The sequence below is a fragment of the Meles meles genome, chromosome 11, assembly GCF_922984935.1.
Source record: "Meles meles chromosome 11, mMelMel3.1 paternal haplotype, whole genome shotgun sequence".
NCBI classification, from domain to species: domain Eukaryota; kingdom Metazoa; phylum Chordata; class Mammalia; order Carnivora; family Mustelidae; genus Meles; species Meles meles.
Window position 1 is genome coordinate 94,344,605 of NC_060076.1, and position 25,318 is coordinate 94,369,922.

Here is a 25,318-nt window from a genome sequence, read left to right on the forward strand (position 1 = left end):
TCCATGTAACATTTCTTTCTCCTCTATACTAAAAATCCAACAAATATGGGTATGGATAAATATTTTATTACAAAACAGAAAAGAATACCAATTTATTCTCTTTTCTACTCAAAATTGTCTTTAGGGTCTTTCAATTTGAAGATTGGAAAAACTGAGATGTGAATGCTCATGATTTGATTTGAATGTGAATTATTGTACATTTACTTGCAGTATTCTCTGGTTTTGGCTGATATAAATTGTCAATTTTATGGCTTTAAGGATATGATAAAAACTTCAGAGTTTTTGCACATGTCTAATAATGAAACAGCAAATACTGATTGTTTCACACAGTGTGGCAGGTGTGTTGAGAAGTGAACAGGATAGATGTTAAATGTCAGATGTAGAGAATCCTAGAGATTCGGTGTTTTACTAATCACACACACAGTGTGATCCTTTGTAATTTTCACGGAAAATTATACTATGAAGTATAACGCCTTTCCTTGGGAATTCATGACCAGCGAGTACAGTTTTATTGGCGTTCATTCATGAAGTAAGTTTACTGGACACCAGTTTTCTGCCAGAAGTGCAGACAAATGCACTCAGACTCCTGAACTCCATTCCTCCCCTGGAGCACTTCCGGGGTTGGCAGTGATCTTGAACAAGTTAACTTCTGTGGACCTCAGTGTCTTTATCTGCTGGGCTAGAATCTAGTCGCTACAGAGCTTTTCAGCCTCAGCACTACTGAGATCTTGGAGTAGATAATCCTTTGTGGTGGGGGCTGTCCTGTGCAACATAGGACATTTTGTAGCATCCCCACTCTCTGCCCACTAGATGCCAGTAGCATTCCTCCACCACTCACCCGCATCAGCTATGACAACCAGTATTTTCTGGACATTGTCCCTTTGAATGACCAAACACGTACTTCTTATAAACCACAGTACAGCAGTCAATCCCCTGGTCCTTGACCACAGATCCCTTATAGCCAAACAATGCTAAAAGTCTAAAGTTGCTGGTGCATAACCAGAATCCCGTTCAGTCAGTAATAACTCTTCAGTCCATCATCGTATCTTAAGAAAACGGCTCCCAGGGTGAGAACACTCAGTTTTGCAGGCGTCTGTGCTTTCTGGTCAGGTTCTAAAAGCAAGAGTGGTCTTGGTAACATCAGGCTTCACCCCTTCAGGCGTCTGATATGATCGAGCTGCTCTGAGCCTCTCTGCAGGTGTCCGTGTAATACTGGATTTCCCTCATTACATGACATGCTCATTCATTCTGTTACTTTTACCTACTACTTTTTGCTCTCTGCATTTATACCCAGACTCTCCCATCTCGGGAAGGGCTGTTAGGCCCGGCCGCTGGGCCGGTCTGGGTTGCAGGCAGCAGTGCTCGTGTAGCGAGTCCGTCCCCCCTCAGTCCGCTTCTGTTCAGGTGAATGACACAGATGCAGAACTGGGGGTGCATCCTTGCCACCAGGCAGTGTGGCTGGACTCACTGTTAGCCTCACTTTTGCCAGGTTGCCCTGGACATTTTGACAGAAAGCCCGAAAACATGGAATCATCTCTGCTTCCAGCCTGCGTAGTTGCGGCCCTGGTCCCGTGACGGCTGCATCTGCTAGGGGAAAAAAGAAAAGCTGAGGTGATGTGGGGAAGAAAGAACACAGGCCCTTTCTCCCCCAGGCTCCCAGACCCGCCAGAAGACACGGGACTGTATCCAGTGGGGACGCTTCTTCAGTCCCACTCATGTTGAGTGTGAACACACTCGTGAAGGTGTGTAAGCCAGCCCTTCCTTTTTTTATCTCCCCCTGTTTTAGACAACCAGTGTTGTAATTGCTCATTCCAGTCCTCTGTAAAACTCTCTGTCTCAGACATTCCTTTCTGCTGGCTGTTGGACATTATGTGAGTTCCTTGGTCTGAGGAGATGACAGTTGGCTGTGGAATATCTTCTGCCCTCGTTTCTGTATCTCTCTCTGAGCGTTTGCACCTGTCACCAGGTGTGCAAAGCCCGCTCCAGAGTTAGTAGCTCTTCCTGTCAGGACCGCTGTATCGCCCCTGACACGAGTCTGAGCTGCCAGCCACATTCAGGACCTTCCCACCAGGGTCTCTGCCACACAGCCACCTGTAGTCTCTGTCTCTCTCGTTGCCAGAACAGATCATATTGGCATTTCGTACCTCAGAAGGTGCAGGAGACTCTAGCTTCAGCCCATCTCAACACTGCTGCAGTCCCCGCCCCCAACACACACTTATTTCATGGGCCCAAGTGGCCTTTTCCAGGGAGCACGTGGGGATAGATGGATGTTGGATCCGCTCATCCTCCAAAACTGGAAGGCAGGTTTTCTGGTGGGTATTGACCTATCCGACATTAATACCCACAATTATTTCCATAGGACTGTGCCCCGTATGGACATTCCTTTAATAAGCCAAGATCTCATTACCCTCCTGCCTGACCATATGGCCAGGCTGTTGGCCACTGCCTGTGAGTCAGTGAAAACCCACACAGAGGGGCTCTTAACGTTCTTCCATTCCTCCGTCACTGCTAGGAAAACAGCATGCGGTTCAGCATACCGCGGGGATCTGCTTTTGTATTCTTCAGCCACGTTGGTGGCCTTCCAGACCAGATGTTGTCCCTTCACCTTGGAACTGCTGTCCATAAACCAGGCAGCTCTTTGTCGTTGGTACAGAGCTGTCCGTTGGGCACAGTCCACATGACAGTGTGGACAGTAGAGTCCAGCAGCCCCTTGTGCAGCTCCAGAATCAGCCCTGAGGGGCTGGGGAAAGAGGTTCCCTGCTTGTAAGAATCTCCTCCTTGCATTCCCCAGGCACTGCCATCCCCATTAGCAAGTTCCTCCAGCACCATCCTAGACATGTTATTTCAGGTTTCAAAACCCTTTTATGTCCTTCAGTCCTAGGGATGGCTTCAATTAATAATGTCCAATAGCAAGGTAGTAAAGCCCCTCAAAGGTTAATTCTCTGCTCCAGAGTTCCTACAGTCGGCACCGGGAGGCGCTCACAGGCTCTTGCCATAGGCCCCATTCTAGGCTCCACAAAGAACCATTGCACAGAGAATTGTCCTTACCAGCACTCCAGCTTTGGGAGTGCCAAACATTTACGTTTAGCAGTTTATGAAAGGTTGTAACAAAGGATCTGAATCCACAGTGAGTTGAAAAGATGCATAGGGCAGGGTCTAGGGAAGGCACAGAGCTTCAGGTACACCCCAATTCTGGCATCTTCTCCTGTTCAGCTGGAAGCCCCCCTAAACCCGTCCTTCTGGGTAATGGAGGCTTCCTTACATAGTCCTAATTGATCTAAGTCATTGGCCATTGGCCGATTCAACCTCCAGCCCCTTCCCCTCTGCCAAGATTGCAGGTGGCCTTGCTTGGTCCTCGTGGCAGCCAGCCACCCCCCTTTGTGGGGCCCCAAAGTCATCTGCAGTAATATGACAAAAGACACTTTAATTGCTCTTCTGAGTTTAGGGGTTTGGGAATTGTGAGCCAGGAACCATAAACGTGAAGACCCAAAATATCTTTCTTATAAATCACAGTATCATACCCTGGAGGGCAAAATTGCCACCACCGAGAATCATTGAGTTACTAGACATTTATAGTCCCTTTTAGGCAACATTCTAGGATTTTATGGAAAGTCTGAGAGTTGATCTTCATCTCAAATCTTCTTATGGCTGAAGCCTAGTCATGTGGTCAGGTGAGATAAAGAAGAGATAAAAGTATTTACCAGACTAAAGGATGAAATTTAATGCGGAAGGAGTTTTGACCTGATGAAAGGAAGGATTCATGTTAAAAACTTACTGTACTTGTAAGTTTTTCCAAATAGTACATAAATCCCCACATAGTGAATAGGCAGCCTAACTAAGCCTGTAAAGTAATGCAAATTCCATGTAATTTCCATGAGACCGGGGTATTTGCTTGCTATGCATAGTTATATTTATTTAGGAATTTGGGACATATAAGAAAGTTTAGGGTTTTTTTCGCTGTTATGGTTTAATTTTCTTTCCAACTGCTGTTATACTTTATTTCCAAGAATTAGGGGAAAAAATGGATTTGGAATCAGGAAACCAGGATTTCAATTCTAGCCGTCCTTTGGGTCCTATGAATTCTTTGCAACAGTAAAAGTATAAAGGAGAAACAAGGTTTATTTCTTCTGTTTTTCCCCCCTTGGAGCTGGTTAAATGTGTTACACGATATGCACACATCTGCATTTCAATTTAGTGGTCCCAACCAGAGGAATAAAGGGAAAATGTAGAGTGTTTCAGGTGATACGTAAGCACAAGCCTAACATTCTCAATCAGTTTTACCGTGGGCAAATTTATGAAATATCCTTTATTTTTATGTCCTTTCTAAAAGCTAATCGTATATTATGCTTTTGTTTGTTAACTAAACGTGGTTCATGGAGTGATTTGGTTTTGTCAGTGATCAGAAATACAGTTCAGCCTAGTAGCTAACTCATGCTTTTAAGTGTAATGAGAAAACAGATGAATTTTCATTTTTTCCCCTGTTGTAAACATCAGATCAACTGGTTTTGTCTGTAGATATGGTAGATAATTGTGCCATCTTGATGTGCTACGTAAAGAAGTACTTTATTCTTCAGTTTTTCTTAAGGAAAGCACTGGGTTTCATTTTTGTTTTTTAATGAGAAATACTTGGGGTGGGTACGAGTTCCTCAGGGCCGTTTTCAAGTAGCAGAAGATGGTTGTTAACCTGCCACCGCATTGAGGCCTACAGCAGGATGAGCCATTTACACACACACCCCTGTGGAGCGAGGAGTAGAGCAGGGTTGACCCCTTCCAATTAGGCTGTAGGAGCCAGGCAGGGTGTGGTGCCCAGTGAGGGGGCGGGGGGAGCTGTGTTCTCTGCCCTGGCATGCTGTCCAAGGGTGCTCTGGAAAGCTGAACTAGGAAATAGTGAATAGCAAATAGGGAATCTGTGTGTTTGGGGTGTAGGACTTAAGTACCCTCTACTCTCTCCCTAAGAAAACTTTTAGTAAAGACTTGTTTTTTATACAAAAAGAATCCTGGAGGGAACCCACGAAGATGCTGGCTCTTTTCTAGCGTCCCTGAGAACACAGCCAGGAGAACATCTGGGGGCACACAGATCCAACAGGCTGCTAGGCCGGCCGTCCTCAAGCACTAGTTACTGCTTGCTGGGTACCGGGAACTGGCATGCACATTGTTCAGCGCTCTGTCACACATACGAATTCTCTTCATTCTTTCAGTAGCCCTCAGAGAACCAGCTTCCTTGAAGGAATGTGGGAAGTGGGGCTTCAGAGTTCGGCCCCTTACTCTGGCATCTGGCTGAGGAGTCTCAAGTCCGACTTCTGCAGGGCTTATCACATTCCACATAACTTGTTTTCAGTTGCTAAATTGTGTGGTTTTATTCTTCACAAATCCTGTTCTCTGAGGATTTTTAAAAAAATCAATTTAGGCGGATAAAAAAATAGAAGCTCCAGAATTCTGAATATTGGAGGTTTTTTGTTTTTTGTTGTTAAACTGTGCAAGAGGTGAAGGAAGTAATGACATGTCTGTGTATTCGTCTCAGCTTGGGAGCTTGTTTCTCCGCTCCTGGCATCAGTTGCTACCGACACGTCAGGGTACCACCTCTTCTGGAAACCTTGAGCTACTTCACCGCGTCCTGACCCGAAATAAAGTCTGGTTATTTATCTGTGCTCCTGTCATCGTTCACAGTACTGCCACGTTAGCATTGTATTTCTTGTGTTAGAATGAGTTGATTTTAGGGGCGTCTGGGTTGCTCAGTGGGTTAAGCCTCTGCCTTCGGCTTAGGTCAGGATCCCAGGGTCCTGGGATCGAGCCCTGCATTGGGCTCTCTGCTGAGCAGGGAGGCTGCTTCCCCCCTCTCTCTCTCTGCCTGCCTCTCTGCCTACTTGTGATCTGTCAAATAAATAAATAAATCTTTAAAAAAAAAAAAAGAATGAGTTGATACTATTTTCTTTAAGCTTTTTATTAACACCTTTATTGAGACAATTCACACCTCATATAGTTCACCCTTTTAAAATCTACGATTCAATAATTTTTAGTATTTTTAGATTTACACAGCCATCACCACAATCAGTTTTAGAACATTTTCATTCCCTCAAAAAACAGACCCTCTGTTCATTGACAGTCACTCCCCACTTACCTCTTCCCCTCCCGCAGCCCCAGGCAACCAGGAATCTTTCTGTCTTTATAGCTCTGCATGTTCTGAGCATTTCATTTAAATGGAGTCATACTGTGTGCAGTCTTCTGTGACGGAGTTTTCACCTTGCAAGATGTGTTCCTGGCTCATCTGTGTGGTAGCATGACATTTCAGTACTTCAGTTCTTCTCTTGGCTAAGGAATACTCTGTTGTGTGTTTATACCTCATTTTATTTATCCATTCGTCAGCTGATGGGCATTTGGGTGCTTTCCACTTTTCGGCTGTTAGGAGATAGTGCTGCTCTGAATATTTGCTGACATATTTCTGTGTGAACATATGTATTTAGTTCTCCTGAGTGTGTATCTAGCAGTGGAAGTGCTGTATCCTAAGTGACTAAATTTGAACTGCCAGACCGCTTTCCAGAACAGCCGCCCCACTGGACAGCCCACCAGCCGTGCGTGAGAGTCCTACTCTCTCTGCCTCCTTGCTAATAACATCTGTTCTGGGTCTTGTCTTCTTGGTTCGAGCCTTCCCAGTGAGTGTGAAAGGGTCTCTAAGGGTTTTCATGGGCATTTCCCTGACGGCCTCTCTTTAGTTTCTAAATTGTTTTAGGTTAGAAAGAGTTGTATCTCTTTTGTCTCCTGAAACACGCATAGTAATTTTTTTCGTTTGTTCCTCTGTTGGAAGTGCGCTCTGTCCACATTTCTAGAATTTTGCTCTGCTGCCCTCACCGTTGTGTCTTGAGGTACCACAGGTGCACATACATTTTGTTTCTTGCCTTATTGCTAAGCCCCACACACCAAATGCCTTGATGCATGTTAATTAAATGAATGAATGGGGTGTTATTTGTGTTCATTCTGAATTATTGAGCTTGTCCTTCGGGACAGGTGGGTGTTCTGTTTCTGCTAAATGCTAATAATTTAATGAAAAAAATAAAGATCATTAGGAGCCTCGTTTTACACTTTATCTCCAGCAAAATAAAGACTCACCACTTGAAAACTCCTAAAGTTTTCACAGCCAAAAAGTGGAAAGCACCCAAATGTCTGGCCCTGGCCTGTTGTCCACATCATCAACATTTATGGTTTGGGTTCCCTGTTTAGGTCTCCCTATCTCTGTTTCTTCCTCTCCTGAGGAACTCTGAAATGTCAGCTGATAAGTCAGAAGAGCTCATCACAGCACTTCCATCATCTTCTTTACAAGGCGTACTTAAAATACTTCAAAATGACAGGTTAAATAATAGGTGTGTCTCAGGTATCAAAGCTTGTCCAAATTGTAAAGGAACTCTGTTCAGCTTTAGCACTAATTAAATAAATACCGGCTGATGCTCATACGTGTTTCTACTCTATCGTGCTAGGAAAATGGAAGTGTTGTAATAATGCTGGTATACTGTTGGTGTGCTAAACTAACCATGTGAGCAAAGCAGTTATTTATTAGTGAATCTCTGTGTAGCTACAATAACAACAAAAACTTTCCCTAGTGAGTTTACTGTAGAAACATTGACCCCCTAAAATGGAAGACATTGTTTTGGACAGTTGCTGAAATCTGCTAAAATATGGATTGTGATGAGACAATTTAATGTTTTTTTAGTTATCCAAATACATGTCTTAGAATTGTGTGGCTTTGGTGCTCTGAGAGAAAAACAAAGACCAGTTGATTTCGTGAAACTACAAGTTTTGGATCCGTCGCAGAATGGCCTCTTTTGAAAATCAGAAGAATCCTCTCTTGCTCTCAGTGGTAGGGCCAGGGAGGTGGATGTCATTGTGATAAGATTTCACATACAAGTGTGAAAGCTTTTCTGGGGATCAGGTCAAAGAAATAATGGACTCCTGAGTGAATGGCTGCCCGTTCTATGAACATAAGCCCGGGCATCTCAGCCCTGTCCTCCTCCAGTTCTTGGCTTCTAGTGCTGCTGTTTTCGTCACTCTTAGAACAGTTAATATCACTAGAGATGGCATACTTTCTTTTCTCCTCAGCCTGAAAATAACTATTATTTTTAAAGCTTAGTTTTTATTCCCATGTCATTCTAATTTATATTTCTAAAGACTTGTGTAATTTTAAGTAAGTTTGAATACTGTGTAATGATGCAAGTGTTACCAACAACTTAAATTCAGTCTGATCTTATACTAATGTGTGATTCTAGATATATTACTGTGAGCCTTCCATGTTTAGTTCAATTAATACTGAATAATACCATTGTATACAATCATAAATGTATACCTATACAGTTTCTTGCCATTCTTAACTTCCGTAATAGTGAGGGTCAGTGTTTTCTTCTGTTTCTTCTTGTTCTGGACCTTCTTGGTGATCTTCATGTTCTTCACTATCAGGATCATCCGGAAACCTCCTGAAAACTTGGGTCTTCAGTTGTATTGTTTGGCCATTAGCGCTTCTTTGCTCACCATAATAAATAGTGTGTAAATTAGGAAAGCAGAGGGAAATGTATGAGGTTATTGGCTCGCTCAGCTTATTTTGGTCCATACGGATGTACGTTAAGTGGTGGTAATGCAGTGGGTCAACAGACGGACACATCACTGTAACATTGATATCTGAAAAATACAAATTAAAGATTAATCCTGCTGCATTACATCTAGAATCCTACATTGGAATTTATTAAAATATGAGATACAGTCTTATTAAAATTCCTATAGGTAGAATTAGGTTTAATTAGTTTTTACAGTAATCAAATAATAAAATGAAGAAAATCAAACTACTGATGAATTATATGTTCTCAAAGTAAATGATGGCTTTCAGAGCGCCTCTGTCCTGCTGAGCACTGGGTGATGGATGAAAAAGCTGCATCACTGTATTGTACATCTGGAACTAACACAGCACTGTGTGCTAACTGTACTGGAATTAAAACTTTAAAAAAATGGTGGCTCTGTTGGCTATTTAATTTTTTGTTACGTAATAAATTCATAGTAGAAGTAATTTCAAAAAGAACAAAGTAAAAACACCTTTAGTCCCAGCTACTCAGGATGCTCCTATTTTTTCAGATACTCTATAGTACTACTTGTCAGTGTTCAAAGTGATAACATTTCATAGAAAAGTCTATAAACTTGGGTGCCTGGGTGGCTCAGTCGGTTAAGGTCTCCTGCTCCCGATTTGTGCGTTTTTTCTCTCTCTCTCAAATAAATAAAATCATTAAAAGAAAAGACTATAAACTTTTATTATTTTTTTTTAAATCTCATTTATTTATTTGACAGAGAGAGATCACCAGTAGGCAGAGAGGCAGGCAGAGAGAGGGGGAAGCAGGCTCCCTGCTGAGCAGAGAGCATGATGCGGGGCTCAATCCCAGGACCCTGAGACCGTGATCTGAGCTGAAGGCAGAAGCTTAACCCACTGAGCCACCCAGGCACCTGAAGACTATAAACTTTTATAGCACACCTTTCTGAGGCTACCTTTGGCCATTTCCCTAGCTACTTCAAGTCAACTATTTTCAGCAATGTGTAAAGCATAGATGTTTTTTTAAAAAAGATTTATTCTTTAGGGGTACCTGGGTGGCTCAGTCAGTTAAGCGTCTGCTTTCAGCTCAGGTCATGGTGTTAGAGTCCTGGGATCAAGCCCCATGTTGGGCTCCTTGCTCAGCAGGAAGCCTGCTTCTCCCTCTTCCACTCCCCCTGCTTGTGTTCCCTCTCTCGATGTCCCTGCTTCTCTTGCTATCCCTCTCTCTCAAATAAGTAAATAAAAATCTTCATTAAAAAAGCCCAAAAATGTCAGCATACTATTCTTTTATGTTTAAAAAAGATAATGAAATTTTACATACTTTCAATTTCATTATTTTCTAGGTATAGGTGTTGTAAATTTCTTGGAATATAGAATGCTTGCTTCAGTTTGTTGTGTCCAACATTGAGCTCTATAAGGTTGGGAAGATTAAAAATATTAGGTGGGATATCTTGTAGTTTGTTGTGTGACATTCGTAGAGCCTGGAGTTTGGGAAGTTTTTTGAAGTAATTTTCTGGTATAGCAGAAATTGAATTATTTTCCAAAGACAGGTACATAAGTGAAGAAGGCAGACCAGGAGGCATTGCCTCTAATCTGTTATTACATAGGTTGAGCTGCATTAATTTTTCCATTTTGGCAAGTACGTTTTCTTGTAACATGGAATCCTCGAGATGATTGTAACAGAGATCAAGCATTGTCAAGTTTACTAGCCCATCCATGGCATTTGTCTGCAATCTGGAGATCTCATTATAGCCAAGAAGAAGTCTCTCCAAAGACTTAGGGAGAGGAAATGGAAATTCTTCTAAATTGTTATGCTGTAGGTGAAGTTGTAGTAGATTTGACAACTTAGCAAACACACCATGATCAATATTTTGAGATGTAATTTTGTTGTGGCTGAGGTTGATTTCTTTGAGATAAGTTGCATTGATGAATGAATCCGCAGTCACAGCCTCAATTTCATTGAATTGAAGGTAGACCTGCTGTATGTGTGCTGGGACACGTGGGATAGTCTTGAGTTTGCGATTGTCACAGTACATTGATGATGGAAAATTGGGTGGACAGAAGCATTCAGTGGCACAGCCTAACATATACTGATGAAAAGGAACTTGGAAGTCCTCATTTTGATGAAATTGGAATTCTGGTTGGTAGACATCATCTGGGTCTTGATCATAATCTTCATCCCATTGATAATTTTCATACTGGCAATATACTTTGACTCCAAAAAAGAAGAAAAGGACATGTGCTAGACTTAAAAAGCCCATGTTCCTTTTTTGTCCTATTATAAGGAGAAAGCAAATATATTGTGGGAAAAGTCAGTAAATCCTAGAATAATTTTTATGTAAATTAACAGTTACATAAAATACATAATATCTGTATTGAAATATATAAAGAATCCAGAATAAATGGGCAATGCTCAAACCAAAATTAATGTTTCAGTACCAATAAGGTGGTATTTTTTTAAAAAGTCACATTTTGCACTGAACCAGACTGCATACCCATCTTTGAAGGGAATCCAAGTTTGTCTTCCTTCCTATAGATTTATAATGATAACATGACTTCCCTCAACCCCAAAGCTGGGTACTCCCTCCACTAAAAATGCTGAGTGTTCCACTAACTATATGGTCCCTTCAGTGATGGTCATTACCTATGAGAGCAGACGCTTTTGGTCTTAGTTAAGATTAACCAATATTTTCCTACTGCAGCTTCTGTTTTTCGATGCTCTTTTCTGCCCTTGGAAGAACCTGAAACATTCTTTTTTATGTAAGAGCTTGAGATATTCAAAATAGCTCTCATCTTTCCTCTTAGTGTTTCTGGCCAAGTCTAACCATGACTTCCAGTTTTCCCCCCATGAAACCATTTCCAGAATCCAATTATTTTGTCTCTGACTCCACTTGAATAACTGCCTCAAGTCCCAAATACATGCAGTATTTACCGTCTACAAACTTTGAGCTTTTAGTAGGTTATTCTATACATTTTCCTTCTTTCCACCAATTTTTTGAGTTAAGTCCTAGATAAACAGATACTGAAAGCACACTGTCTTGTCTCCCAGGAGTTGAAGTCTGGTGGAGAATCAGAAAGATGCACACAGTACAGGGAGGAGGAGGGTGTATAAGGGGTCCATTTCACGGGAGAAGTACTCAGCTTGAGAAAGACGGTTAACTTGAAGTTGTAGTGAGTAGTGGATGGTCTACTGGATGAGGAGCCTGAAGACCTTCATTTCCCACCTGTCACTTAGGACAGTCAAGCCACTTAACATTCCTGCCTCTTGCCTCATCACGAAAATGAGAAATGTAATTGTTTGCTGGCTTATCTCAACTGGTGGTTGTGACAGTCTCGTGAGATATGCATGTAAAAGTGCTTTGCAGATTAGAAAGTGATCCAGATGGATAAGCTTGTTATTTAGATAAAGTTTAAAAGGAAGGAAAAAAAAAAAGAAAGACTCTTACCTCTTTGATTCCGCAGGTATTTTTCTCTACCTCTCTCATTCAGGGTTTCCTGAGAATTAATGCAACGTGTCCTTGTGTGTCATGAACTGACTTTTCTCTATCCCATTAGTCATTAGAGCGGTACAAGCTATTTTTCATCATTGGGATAATTGCAAAAATAGTTATTTAAATCATTGTTATAACAGACCCCATTTGAGAAAGTCTACCTTAGACCCTAACATCTTAGATTCTTGTCTATTTTCTTGTCAGGAGCTATAAATGTATGGAATGTAATTATGTGTTAATGTGGGATTTGGAGTTGATATTTAAGTACAGTCAGGGACCCTTGATCTTTTCTTCCCTCCCGTGCCCCCAGAGCGTGGGCCTTGTCATTACCAGGGTGCAGCTCTTTTATACCCCAACTTGTCTTTATAACTTACTCATGGAGTAGCTCCAGCTGTAGTAATTCCTCAGTTTCAGTAGGACGTAAATATGGGGAACCCACTGTGTTTTCACTGCCCTTTATTCATACCTCCCAACGCACTCAGTTCCTCTCTCTGGCCTGGACCCCACGGCCCATCACTGTTGTCACTTGTTTGCACAGGTCCCTGATCCTCTGGCACCTTTCATCCTCTTCCTCTTCTGGTAATCTCCAGCCCTGTTCCTGCAGTTGTCCATCTACATGCAGCCTGACTCATGTAGCAGAGCAAGTGGAGAGAAAACTGACAGCACCAGCTGGTGTCACTTGAAATTCATGACCAGTCATTGCTGCTCAGGGACATGTCCTTACTACATTCCTTTTCCCTTGCTCCTAGACAAGCCTCTAAAAAGTCTCATTTCCCACCAGTTTGGAATGACCACCTTGCTGCTGCCGCCTTTTTTTTTTTTTTTAAGCCAAGAGGATAGGATCAAACAAAATAGTGATTTTACTCATATGTATGTTTTGTTATATTTAATCTCATCCCTACCTTCAGAATATGTCAAAATAGCAATGGTTTGATCTTTTAAAACAACTGTTTTACAAGTCTCAGTAGACTGCATGCACTGTTTCTTTCTATCCATGGGATTCATAGAGGATGTGACATTCGACCTAGATTTTGAAGAATGTTAGGGTTCTCATAGAGGAGGACCAGGAAGATTTCCAGACAGAAGAGATGACCAAAACATGTAAGCAACAAAGAGTAGGGTGCTTGGAAAATAGTGGTTAGCTACTGAAGGAGTAAAATAAGACTGTCATAGCTAATCTGGACCAGAATCTAGAGAGCCTGAATTCTGACCTGTGGAGTCTGCATTCAGGGAATGAACACCTAATTTAATTCATTAAGGTAGTTGAGCCACAGTCTTCACACTGAATTGTTTGTGGGTGAAGTAGGAGAAAGTCCTGCAGGGAATATCATCTCACCCTGGAGGGCAGTGTTCAGTTCTCGCTAACCCAGGGTGCTGGAAAGCTCCAATTCCATCTGCTGCCTTAGTGACCTGTGCTAGAGGTTGTGTGTGAACCTGGCTAGTCAACCACCTTACAAATATTAGTAGTTAAACTTTGGTTGAGTTTAGACTGCAGTTACTTCTGGTGTGAGGCGCTGTATTTGGTGAGGAACTCAGAGATGAAGATATGAAGACATGGTCCTCTCCATAAAGAGCATACAGTTTATGGGAGAGACCCAACATGGCAAACCATATTCTCAGACAAAGGGAAATAATGTTTACTGCCTAGAGCCCAGTGCCAAGGGTACAGTGGCTTAACCCTGCCTCGGGCAGACAGGGAAGTCTTTGTAGTATCATTTGCTCCAGATCTTAGGAGATTAGCACGAATGGGTGTAGAACATCCCATACATTTTACTCACTAGTTGATAATACTTTATTTGTTAAATTTGTAGTTTTTATGGTACTTATTATAGTGGAGCATATTAACTTTCTGAAGTACATGTCATACTTCAGTCTCATTGCACCACAGAGTTCTACTGGAAGTTTGCTGTGTCTCACAAAGGTAGACGTAGAAGCAGGGCAGAGGCATGCTGCTGCGGGGGCGGGGAGAGGTCAGGCATGGAGGGGGTCTTGGAAGCTGACTGTTACACAAACTTTGAAATGAGCATTACTCATCAGAGCTCTGAATTTCATCCTTGTATTAAGAACAGCAGCAATAATCAATTAGTAACCTTACATTTGAGAATGAAAGTCTTGACTCTATTTAACAATATGAGAAATATATTGGGAAAAATGGGTGATACTTTTGATCCGACACTTAAAGCGTCCCCTTTGACTTGGGATCAAGACCTCATTATAGGAGTCTCCCTGAAAATAAAGGGATTCTTTAGTGTTGGCTGCTTTTAGTCTTTTTGGCCACCTATGAAGATAGGCTTTCCCTAAGGACAGTTTCTCTTCTGAATCGTCCTCTAAGGACCTTGGCTCTGCAGCCCAGCCTGATCCCTCTTCCTTTTGACCAAGTCCAGGTTTCTGGTTTGAAATCAACCTGTCTCCATCCAGAGGCCCATTATTTCCTATTCATCTTAGCCTTCGACTTCATCTCTGGTGAGTTTCCCTGTTATAATGACTTCTTATTTCCTTTTAACCAAATTTTCCATTCAACTGATCTCTTCCTAGCCATTTGCAAAGCACATTTTTATTATTTCTGCCTTTCGTGTTCTACAATTTATGCCTCATTCCCTGTAGAATTGCTCATACCAAAACAGTGCACTCACTGTCAGTCTCCCACTTCCTGACCTAATTTCTGGCAGAATCTAGTACAATGCACAGTGTATAAGTGCTCAAACATTTGTTGAATGGATGACTGGATTAACAAATGACAGATTGCATCCCGTTAGCGATGGTTGTCGCTACTAATGCTGATTATTTCTAGGTATTACTTTGCCGCAGTGGTTTTCTTTAAATGGACACAGTCACAGAGAACATGGCTGTTCTCTCCCAGGGGTGTCTCCCATCACAGCATGCTATTCCAATTACAGAGTAATAGAAAAGTAACAGATGTGAACAGAATCTTTAAAGCAATGGAAAATATATATTACCGATTTTTAAAACTATCCATTAATGTGAATTTTTCATATTATAGCTATAAATGCTTCTATGTTATAACATTTCTCTTAGTTGGGAAAAAGCACTTGTGCTTTCATAAGGAAGTTCTAATTAAAATGAGATCGAGGGGCGCCTGGGTGGCGCAGTGGGTTAAAGCGTCTGCCTTCGGCTCAGGTCGTGATCCAGGGGTCTTGGGATCCAGACCCGCATTGGGCTCTCTGCTCAGCGGGGAGCCTGCTTCCCCCTCTCTGCCTGCCTCTCTGCCTACCTGTGATCTCTGTCAAATAAATAAATAAAATCTTAAAAAAATAATAAAATGAGATCGAACTTTGTTCTGGAAAGTTTAAAGTAATTGGAAAGCCTTATTGCATTTTATTAAAGACTCAGTTATTTTATTGATTTACCACAGCAACTGGGATAAAAGAAACCAGAGTATTAGAATAGACTCAGATTTCTTTCCGAAGCGGTTTTAAATTTAACTCTATAAATAAAGTAGTTTACATCCTGTTTTACACCCAAGGCCTAAGGAAGTAAGACTTTTACTACTAAAAATAAGAAAGTTTGAAAATTATTTTTAGCCATAATACATTTAAATCTTAACTGGAACCCAAGGAACTGTTTCCTTTATTACCAGATAGAGCAGTCACATCTACCCTTCCAGAAAGAGTCAAATGAAAGCAAAAATGTTACTGTCAAGGATTTGGTCAACAGAGAAATCTTAAGAAAATTTCTATTGAAATCAACACAAACATCCTTCTTCCCTACAAGCAGAATCTGTCAACCTGCCCAGATGTATGGCTCACAGACATTTGCCAGTTTTGTCATTTAAAGTTGAGAGTGAGAGAGGAGACAGTGATGCCATTAACGTAAAAATCTTTCATTCTGAATTAAAAAGAACTCTAAACAAAGATTATTTATTGGGTAAATCGTAAATTAGAAAATTAAAATCACTATTACTGCTTTCTCTGAATATTTTTGCTAATCAAATTTTAATGTAGATTTATCAGATATTGCCTCCAAATATTGTGCTTTTATGATCTATTTTAATGTTAAACAAATCAAATATACTTAAAAGGTTTTAATAGTAGGAACAGTTTCTTAAAAAAAATTGAAAATTATTTTATCATCATACCTGTTAAGTTTGCTTTAGTTTTCAGGGGTTGATGAATTTGCAAATCCTGTAAATTGAATCAGATATTCCTAAATTCTTTAACTGAGTCTCTTAAAAATCCACAGTAACTGTGTGTCCAGACAGGGCTGTCCTTGAATTACTGTAGCAATTTAAGCAAATATAATCTGCTTGGAAAACACTTGGGTTGAATTAAGATTATGTATTTCTTTTCATTATCCAAAACTTTGTGGATTCAAATTGAGATGCTTGTGCTCTTGGTCAGATTTATGTGGCTTACTTCCCTTTCTTTTCCCCTTAATTTTGGTTTGAGGTGTGGCAAGAATTTCCTCTAATATGAAAGGCAAACAGAACTAAATGAAACAGCATGTACTGATTACTGTTTTTATTTTCATTTTCATGCCAAAGAATTCTCCAAATTAAGGTCCCCTGTAACTTGGAGCTCAGTGTCTCAACTATTTAAGGTGGAACTCAAGAGTGGTCTTGAAACGTCCCTTGTCTGAAACCCCTCGTCACACCAGGGCTTTCCTTTATGAAGACAAGCAACCAAGATTAGAAACATACAGCATTGCATGTCTAGTTTACTTTTTTTTTTCCTTAAGATTTTATTTATTTGAGAGAGAACACAAGCAGAGGGAGAGGGAGAAGCAGGCTTTACTGTGAACAAGGAAGCAAGGAGCCCTACAACCTCGATCCCAGGACCCTGCCATCATGACCTGAGCCAATCCAAAGTCAGTTCCTTACCAACTGAGCCACCCTGGCGCCCCCCTAGTTTACTTTTTAGACAGAGGGATTTGTCATTAGTGACACAGAATAAATATATAACTTTTCCACACAGAGAATTACACCTTCTTTTCTGTTCTCTATCACTGTCCTCCTCTTCCTCCCAAATCTGTGCACTAGAATGCCTGCTACAAACCTTTGAAATAAAAATTAATATGGTGATGGAATTTAGTGTATTGCACTCAGAAGGTAGATCTCTGATTTGCCTCTTTAGGTTAGTACAAAAAATAATTTTGTAGTATTAACTAAAATGCCATTAGGAACTTCTGTTGCCTTTATTTTGTAGATGTAAAAAATCTCTTTTCACTGAGTTGTTTTCCTGAGGAGTAGTGGTTAACTGCTTAAATGCTACATTTTTTTACTAGTGCGGTTTTTTTTTTTTTTTTTTTTTTTTTAAACAGAGAATTAACTTGTATTTCTTGGCAGTGAACCTTGAGTTCATGCTTTGGAAGATTCTTCAAAGTTTATACAAACTAAGAAGGTAAAGTGAATCTTGGAATTTGTCCTTGTGTCCTCAGTGTTTACCATTAGATTTTTACAAAGAAATCACAGGGTTTATTTTGTTATACTTCAGGTTTTTTAAAAGCATGCTGTGTTTCAAGTGATGCTTGGCAGTGCTGTAAAAATCTCATCTATTATTTGAGGCACTGGTATGTGAAACATGGCAGACTGTATTTGGGCCAGGATTTCATCTTGTTACTGATCTTTTCCATATGTTTCCTATTAGTCTTTGTTCTTAAACCTCAAGCTTCCATACTAAGGAAGAGAGAGCAAATCTGTGTAATTTTTTCCCAAGGATTTAATTTTATGTGCCCTCATAGTTCTTTTGGAAGAGAAACTTAAAGTCAGAAGCTTAATTTTCATATAATTCCTCATTTAACACTGTGATTTGAACTTGTGATCATGATTATGTTGTTCATGTTTCTAACACATGTGGAAAGAATATTTATCAATAGATAGCTAGGGCACCTAGAATCACTCGTGTCTAGGAAACTTGAAAGCGGTAGATGGTGTCCAGGAGGTTTAGGTTGGGAGGCGGGGGAGTAAGAAGAGTGTTGGTTCACGTCAGACCTTATAGGAAAAGTAAGACCTGTAAGTGATTGTGATAGTTCACGCTTTCAGTTCGATGGGTACAATTGCAGCAGTTGAAGAGAGAAGTCCATTGGATTGATGAAAAGTCTCAATTATATTCTGTGATGATAATTTGATTGAGGTAGATAAGTACCTTCATAGCTGAATAGTGCTGGTGGAGAAAGGCCAGACTGAGATCTGCTTGATTGTGGGAATCAGGGATTTTTTTCGTTACACTCATTCAGCTAATATTTTTAGCGCCTGATTCGTTTAAGGCAGTTTTAGGTGCTCTCGACTCAGCAGCACAAGTTTCTATTGTCACGGAACAGGAAAACAGAAAATAAACATAGGAAGGGGTGCGGAGGGCGGTGGAGCAAGGTAGAGGGATCAGAGTGAATGAGCACGGGCACAGGTCAGCAGCTGTGACCCTCCTGCGCACCTCCAGAGCGGTTACGTGTCTGCGTGGCGGGTGGTGGAGCCCGGGGGCTGTCTCGCTGCTGGAGGGAGGCTGCGGACGAGCAAGGGGAGGCAGCCGGAACCACACACGCGGTTGGGCTAGAGCCGGAGACGTCGGTATGAATCCACATTCAGCTTAACAGTACGCAGGTGGCTCCATCTAGAACTGTCTGTAGATGTGTGTGTGCACCGGCTGGTGTACCCACACCTGTCGCCTGGTTCTGTCGGCCGGGACGGCGCAGGGGCAGTGACTCTGCAGCCGCAGCAAACACCCAGCACCCAGATCTTGGCGGCGGTGGCATCTGCTGCTGCTGCTGCTTTTGCAAGATTTTATATATTTATTTATTAAGAGAGAGTGTGTGTGTGCCGGGGGAGGGGCAGACAGAGAAGGAAAGAATCTCAAGCGGACTCAGAGCTGAGCACAGAGCCCTTCACAGGACTCACTCAGTCCCACAACTGTGAGCATGACCTGAGCCCAAATCAAGAGACGCTTAACCGACTGAGCCACTCTGGCATCCCCAGATCTTGGCTTCTGTTACCTTCTGCCATAGGGAAACCAAGCTCTTTGAAGAAATGGTTTATTCTAGGACTGAGGCACGGAGCATACAAGATGAGCCTGGGGTACCTTCCAGCACCAGAAAGTAAGGAGTTGCTAAGGTAGAAAGGGACATGGGAAATCGACGTATCTTCTCAGTTTTGCTGTGAACCTAAAAACTGCTCTAAAAGATAGTCTATTTAATAAATTTTTAAGAAAGGAAATTACTATTTTAGGTAGTTTAACAGAGACCTGATATAGTGAGGGAGGAAGCCACATTGGTATCAAGAGGAAAAAGACAATATGGCTGGGCTGCGTGATGTGGGCGGGGAGGGTACCTCAGAGGGGCGGCCAGGGCCAGCGTCACGGTCACATGTGCTTCTGACGTGCTTCGGAAGCCTCGAAGCATTCTATATCAAATCACGTTTAGGAGGCACCCTTGACACTTAGCTGATGAACTGCTTTCATCAGAAAGACCGTTCAAGCAGCCCACAGAGGTCGTCCAAACTCTAGACCTCATACATGCCCAGCAGAGGCCATCCTTGTGCCTTTGCCCCTCGCACCGTCCATTGCCCTGTATTGTTCTCTTTTCCCAGCTTCACTCACTGACGTAAGCCAGAAGGTTGGGAGTTGTCTAAATGAGTGCATCCCAAAATGGCAGGAGAGCCATCAGTGTGTGGGTTGCCAGGGCTGCTCTTCTGAAGTCCAGGTGGCAGCATCTCTGTACGTTAGAGCTGCAGAACCACAAGCTCTGCGCACAAGCCCAGCGACTTACGTTTTGAACAGGTGTCCCAGGTGCTGTGAGAACTTGAGAACCACTGATCGGAACCACCTTCCGTCCCTCGCTTTCAAACTAAAGCTCTTCCTGAGTCCTTTGTGATCTAGCTGGAGTGTCTTTTTGGTGTGTCGGTGTCTCTGGCCTACCCTGCCACCATCTCTCTGGTGACTGACGTCTCTCCTTCAGATGTTACAGTGGTGCCTTGAGTCCTCTGCCTGTGTTCACACATCTCCTTTCCCAATCCAGTTTTCATCTTATTCTGTATTTAAGTAAACCTAATTGTGCAGCGTCTCACAGTGCCTCTGCCTAAAATCCTCCAGTGTGGCCTCCTATTTTCAAACAAATGCCAGACAGGGGCCCCTAGGTGGCTCGGTCGGGTAGGTGTTCAACTCTTGGTTTCCAGATCATGATCAGGTCATAATCTCAGGTCCTGGGATTGAGCATCATGTGGGACCCTGCACTCAGTGGGGAGTTGGCCTGAGGATTCTCTTTCTCTCTCTCTCTCTCTCTCCCCTTTTCCCTTTGCCCCCTCCCGCCCACCCTCTCTGTCCCTAAAATAAATAAATAAATTTTTAAAAAATGTGTAAATTCCAAACACAGGGACATCTGCCTGGCTCAGTCAGTAGAGCATGTGACCCTTGGTCTCTGGATCATGATTTCAAGCCCCATTTGAACATAGATCTTAAAAAATAGATAAACGAATAAATGTAGCACTTAATTAATTCAAAGAAATAAAAATAAATTTCTTTGGGGAAACTCTGATGGCCTACCTCTTGCCTGTTCGTGGACCACCGATTCGTGTTTCTGGGCTGCTTTCTGGCCCCGAGCTGCCCAGCTCCTTCCTGTTCCTTCAGACACCAGCCGAAAGTCCTACAGTTCAACTCAATTCTGACACTGTCTACCCAGAGTTAGCATCACTTCTCACAGGTCAAGGGCTCGGTCCCACAAGACTGCCCCCACTTTGGATGCCAGTCGAAGTAGGAGGTCTCCAGCTTACCAACCACCTCTGCAACATGGCTATAGGCTCCCACTGCCTCGCCTTCAGGTTAGTTCATTTTCTATAATGGCTCACAGAACTCAAATGCTTATGTTGATTGGTTTATTATTTAATAAAGCTCATGAAAAGGATATGGGTATAAAGCCAGATGAAAGAATACCTGCTATGAGGTCTGGAGGGGCCCTGAGCCCAGGAGCTTCTGTCCTCTTGGAACTGTGGTGCATTCGGATCCCAGTCATGCATGTGCCCACCAAGCTGGGATCTCTCTGCGGCCTGTATCTTAGGGACTTTTGTTCAGGCTTCCTCATGCAGGTGTGATGGATGATGAACCCAATCTCTAACCCCTCTCCCTCAGAAGATGGGGGCGTGGGGCTGAAAGTTCCAAGCTTCTGATCATAGCAGGTCTTTCTCATGACCAGCCCTCATGTACAAGCCATCAGGGAGCACACCCAGAATCACCTCCTTAGAACCAAAGATATTCCTATCACCCAGGAAATTCCAAGTGATTTCAGAGCTTCTGTCAGGACCTGAGGCAGACACCAAATATATATTTCTTATTTCACAAAAGTACACCTCAAAAATTCTTCCTGCAGCTTGTCTCCAGCTCGCTGGTTCCCATCCCAGCGGCCACTGCAGAGGGCCCCCACATTGTCTGACTCCAGGGGACATAGTCACTGCTTTTGAGACCTTTGCAAAGTAGAATACAGTGTTGTCATTTTCTTGTGGCTCTTTCCAGAGATATTTTGTGCACCTATGTGTATATTTAGCAAACGTGTATATTTTAAAATTATTTTTAAAAAGAATTCTTGCATGAAATTTACAGTGTTTCTAATCCTTTCCTAATACAATCTTTCCCTATTATTGATGCAGTCAATAACCTTTCATGTGTCACTGCACATGTGTGCAAATCTATTTGAGTGATTAATCTGCGGGCTGGGCTCGCGTGTGTGTAATTAATTGCTCTCAGAGCGCCAAGGGCCTGTGTAAAATCCTCTTTGGTGTAGTGTAATAAGGTGTTATCTTTGGTGATCCAGTAGGTTAAATGACTCTTATTGTGAGTCTGCTTGAATATCTCTTATATTTCACAGCTATGTTTGCTTCTTTTCCTGGAGCTATCGGTATCTTTTACTTTCTTTTCTATTGTGTTGTATGTTTTCTCTGAGATTTTTTTTTCTTTTTTCCCTTCTCTGAGTTTTAGGATTTCTTTGTAAGGGAAATTAGGCCTATGTGCTATGACTCAAAGCCGTTATTTTCCAGTTTGTCATTTGTCTTTGGCTTTGCTGTTGACAATTTTGCCACGAAGACATTCTGTTGTTGGGCTTATCGTATTTCTATTTAAGGCCCTCCAGCTTTTTGTGTCAGAGTTGGAACCACCTTCCCCACTTAACGCATTGTCAGAAAACTCTCCCATTGGTTTCCACAGTTTCATCTAGGACTACGATGGTTTCTTTGCTGTTTTTACTGTTTGCATTTAAATCTCTAATTTGTGAGGCGCCTGGGTGGTTCAGTGAGTTAAAGCCTCTGCCTTTGGCTCAGGTTATGATCCCAAGGTCCTGGGATCGAGCCCCTCATTGGGTTCTATGCTCCGCAGGGAGCCTGCTCCCCCTTCTCTCTGCCTGCCTCTCTCCCTACTTGTGATCTCTGTCAAATAAATAAAATCTTTAAAAAAAAAATAAAAATAAATCTCTAATTTGTTAGAATTTATAGTTCTTATATAGTGTTCTCTCCTGTTTTTCAGGCAGCTCTACCCATGTCCCAGTGGCATTCATTGAACTGCCCCCTGCCTGTTCCAGTGTGAAAGGATGCCATTCCCACTGCTGATGGAGTTGTTTCTAGACATTCTGTTCTTGCCCCTTAAACTGTCTGTGAACTATCTGGTTAGTTTATAAAACCATCCTTAACGTGGCCCCTGCTGTTGATTTATCCAATACCTTGTATTTTACTACAGGTAGTACTTCTTTTTTTTAAGTTTTTTTTTTTTTTAAGATTTTATTTATTTATTTGACAGAGAGAGAGAGAGAGATCACAAGTAGGCAGAGAGGCAGGCAGAGAGAGAAGAGGAAGCAGGCTCCCCGCTGAGCAGAGAGCCCGATGCGGGGCTCGATCCCAGGACCCTGAGATCATGACCTGAGCTGAAGGCAGAGGCTCAACCCACTGAGCCACCCAGGCGCCCCTACAGTTAGTACTTCTTGATTGATTTTTTTTTATTAAGTGTTACTTTGAGATAGTTATAGACAATACATTTGTAAGAAATGGTACAAGGAGATCTTATGTATGCTATGCCTGGTTTCCTGTAATGATAACATCTTGCAAAACTGTGGTATGTTATCACACCCAGGATATTGAGGGTGATACAGGTGAAAAGAGAACATTTACATCCCTGCAGGGATTCCACATGTCACCCTTTTATAGCCACTGAAACCTCCCATCACTAGCTCCTGGCAGCTGCTCATCTCTTTCTATAATTTTGTCATTTCCAGATTATTATATAACAGGAATAGTAGAATGTGTAACCCTTTGGAACTGACTTTTTTTCACTCAGCATAACTCTCTGGAGATCCATCCAGGTTGTTGATCAGGTTGTATATCAATGGTTCACTCCTTTTTATTATTGAGCAATAAGGCTGGCCTCAGCCGGTGTAACCAGTCACCTGCTGAAGTCCATCTGGGTTGGGGCTATTCCTAATAAAGTTGCTATAAACAGTCATCCACAGGTTTTTATGTGAACATCAGTCTTCGTCTCCTGGGATAAATGCCTAGGAGTGTAATTGCTAGGTTGGATGGTAAGCATATGTTTTGCTTGAAAAAAATCTGAATTATTTTTCAAAGGGACTATTCCATTTTGAATTCCCACTCACGATGAATGAGAGATCACTTTCTATACATCCTCCTCAGCGTTTGGTGCTACCTTGAAATCAGGTAGGATGATTCCTCCCCTTTTTTCAGAATTGTTTTGGCTATTCTGGTGCCTCTGCCTTTCCACATAAGTTTTGGAATAATCTTGTCTATATCTGCAAAAAGCCTTACTGGAATTTTGATCACAATTAAATTAAACCTGTATATCAAATTTTGCCTTTTTTTAATGATTTTAGTTTTAAGTTCTCTCTACATCAAATGTGGGACTAACAACCCGGAGATCAAGAGTTACACGCCCTACAAACTGAGCCAGTCCAGCGCCCCTTGCCTGTTTTTAATTAGGTTGTTTGTCTCATTATGAGTGTAAGGGTTCTTTATACATTCTGAATAATCTTTTATCAGATATATATATCTGATAAAAGGATTTGTATTCACAAGTATGAATCATATATATGTATATATATGGCTTGTAATCCTTTTTCTTCCCATCCATGACACAAGTTTCTTTTTTTTTTTTCAAAGATTTGATTGATTTATTTGAGCGAGAGAGCGTGCCCGAGCAAAGGGGGAAGCAGACTCCCCGCTGATCATGACCCAAGCCAAAGGCAGATGCTCGACCAACTGAGCCACCCAGGCGCCCCACAAGTTTTCATTTTCTTAATAGTGTCACTAATTTTGTAAAGCTCAAATTATCTTTTTCTTTTATGGTTGTTTTATGGATTTTGGTGTCAAGTCAAAGAATTAGCTGACTAAGCAGTTAAAGATTTTTTGTGTTCTCACAGAAATTTGTAGTTTCAGCTCTTATTTTTAGGTCCATGATCTATTTTGAGTTAGTTTTTGTATGTGTTTTGAGGATAGGGACTGAGTTCAGTGTTCTGCATGTGAATATTCAACTCTCTCAGGACAGTATGTTGAAAAGAAGATTATTTCCCCACTGAGTTACCTGGATATCTGTGTCAAAAATCAGTTAACCATGAATGTACAGGTCTGTTTCTAGATTCTCAGTTATATCCCACTGCTGCCTTCCTGGGTAACTGCAGCTTTACGTTACATTGTGCCATTAGGTAGCATACATCCTCCAACTTTGTTCTTTCCCGAAATCATTTTCATTGTTGAAAGCCCTTTGCATTTTCTCTATGATTTGGGAGACTGGTGTATGCAGGTGTACCATCATAAGTTAACAGGATGATTGAGTGCTGGGTATTGGAACATTGCATTTAAAATGCATACTTTGTTGTTGCCATGTAGTATGGACTTGTGTAGTATGGACTTGGTTAAGTTCTAGAGGCTCCTATATTTTTTCTTCTACGATTTCATAGTCTTGTGAGAATACTTAGATATTTTATAAATATACAAAGCATAATGCTGCTTGTCCCATTTTTCAAATATGCCATTCCTTTGTTTTCCTAAGTATGTTTTTTATGAATCAAATCATGTATGACAATTTCTGCTTCTAGATAAGGGTTATTGTTTACTTTTTTAAAATGTGAAAGTAGTGTTTAAGATTATTTTAAAATATGTCTAGCTGGGACGCCTGAGTGGCTCGGTGAGAGACTCATCTGCCTTCAGCTCAGGTCATGATCTCCGTCCTGGGATCCAGCCCCACATCGGGCTCCCTGCTCAGTGGGGAGCCTGCTTCTCCCTCTGTCTGCGTACCCCCTGACTTGTGCTCTGTCCCTATATCTCTCTACTAAATAAATA

General features: G+C 41.7%; 2 protein-coding genes across 4 annotated transcripts in view; one reads left to right on the top strand and one right to left on the bottom strand.

The window, feature by feature from the left end:
• Nucleotides 1–25,318, top strand: part of LOC123952776 (centromere protein P) — a 240,106-nt gene that overhangs the window by 94,178 nt on the left and 120,610 nt on the right. The gene's annotated exons all lie outside the window — the stretch shown is intronic.
• OMD (osteomodulin) lies at nt 5,957–16,376 on the bottom strand. 2 transcript variants are annotated; one of them, XM_046022248.1, is made up of 4 exons: nt 16,145–16,376; nt 12,004–12,130; nt 9,879–10,832; nt 5,957–8,661 (listed from the first exon to the last, which is right to left on the bottom strand). In XM_046022248.1, exons 3-4 carry the CDS (start codon nt 10,816–10,818, stop codon nt 8,354–8,356), a joined length of 1,248 nt encoding a protein of 415 aa, XP_045878204.1. In that variant the 5' UTR covers nt 10,819–10,832; nt 12,004–12,130; nt 16,145–16,376; the 3' UTR covers nt 5,957–8,353. The 2 variants fall into 2 exon arrangements, with proteins under 2 accessions (XP_045878204.1, XP_045878203.1); XM_046022247.1 differs by lacking the exon at nt 12,004–12,130.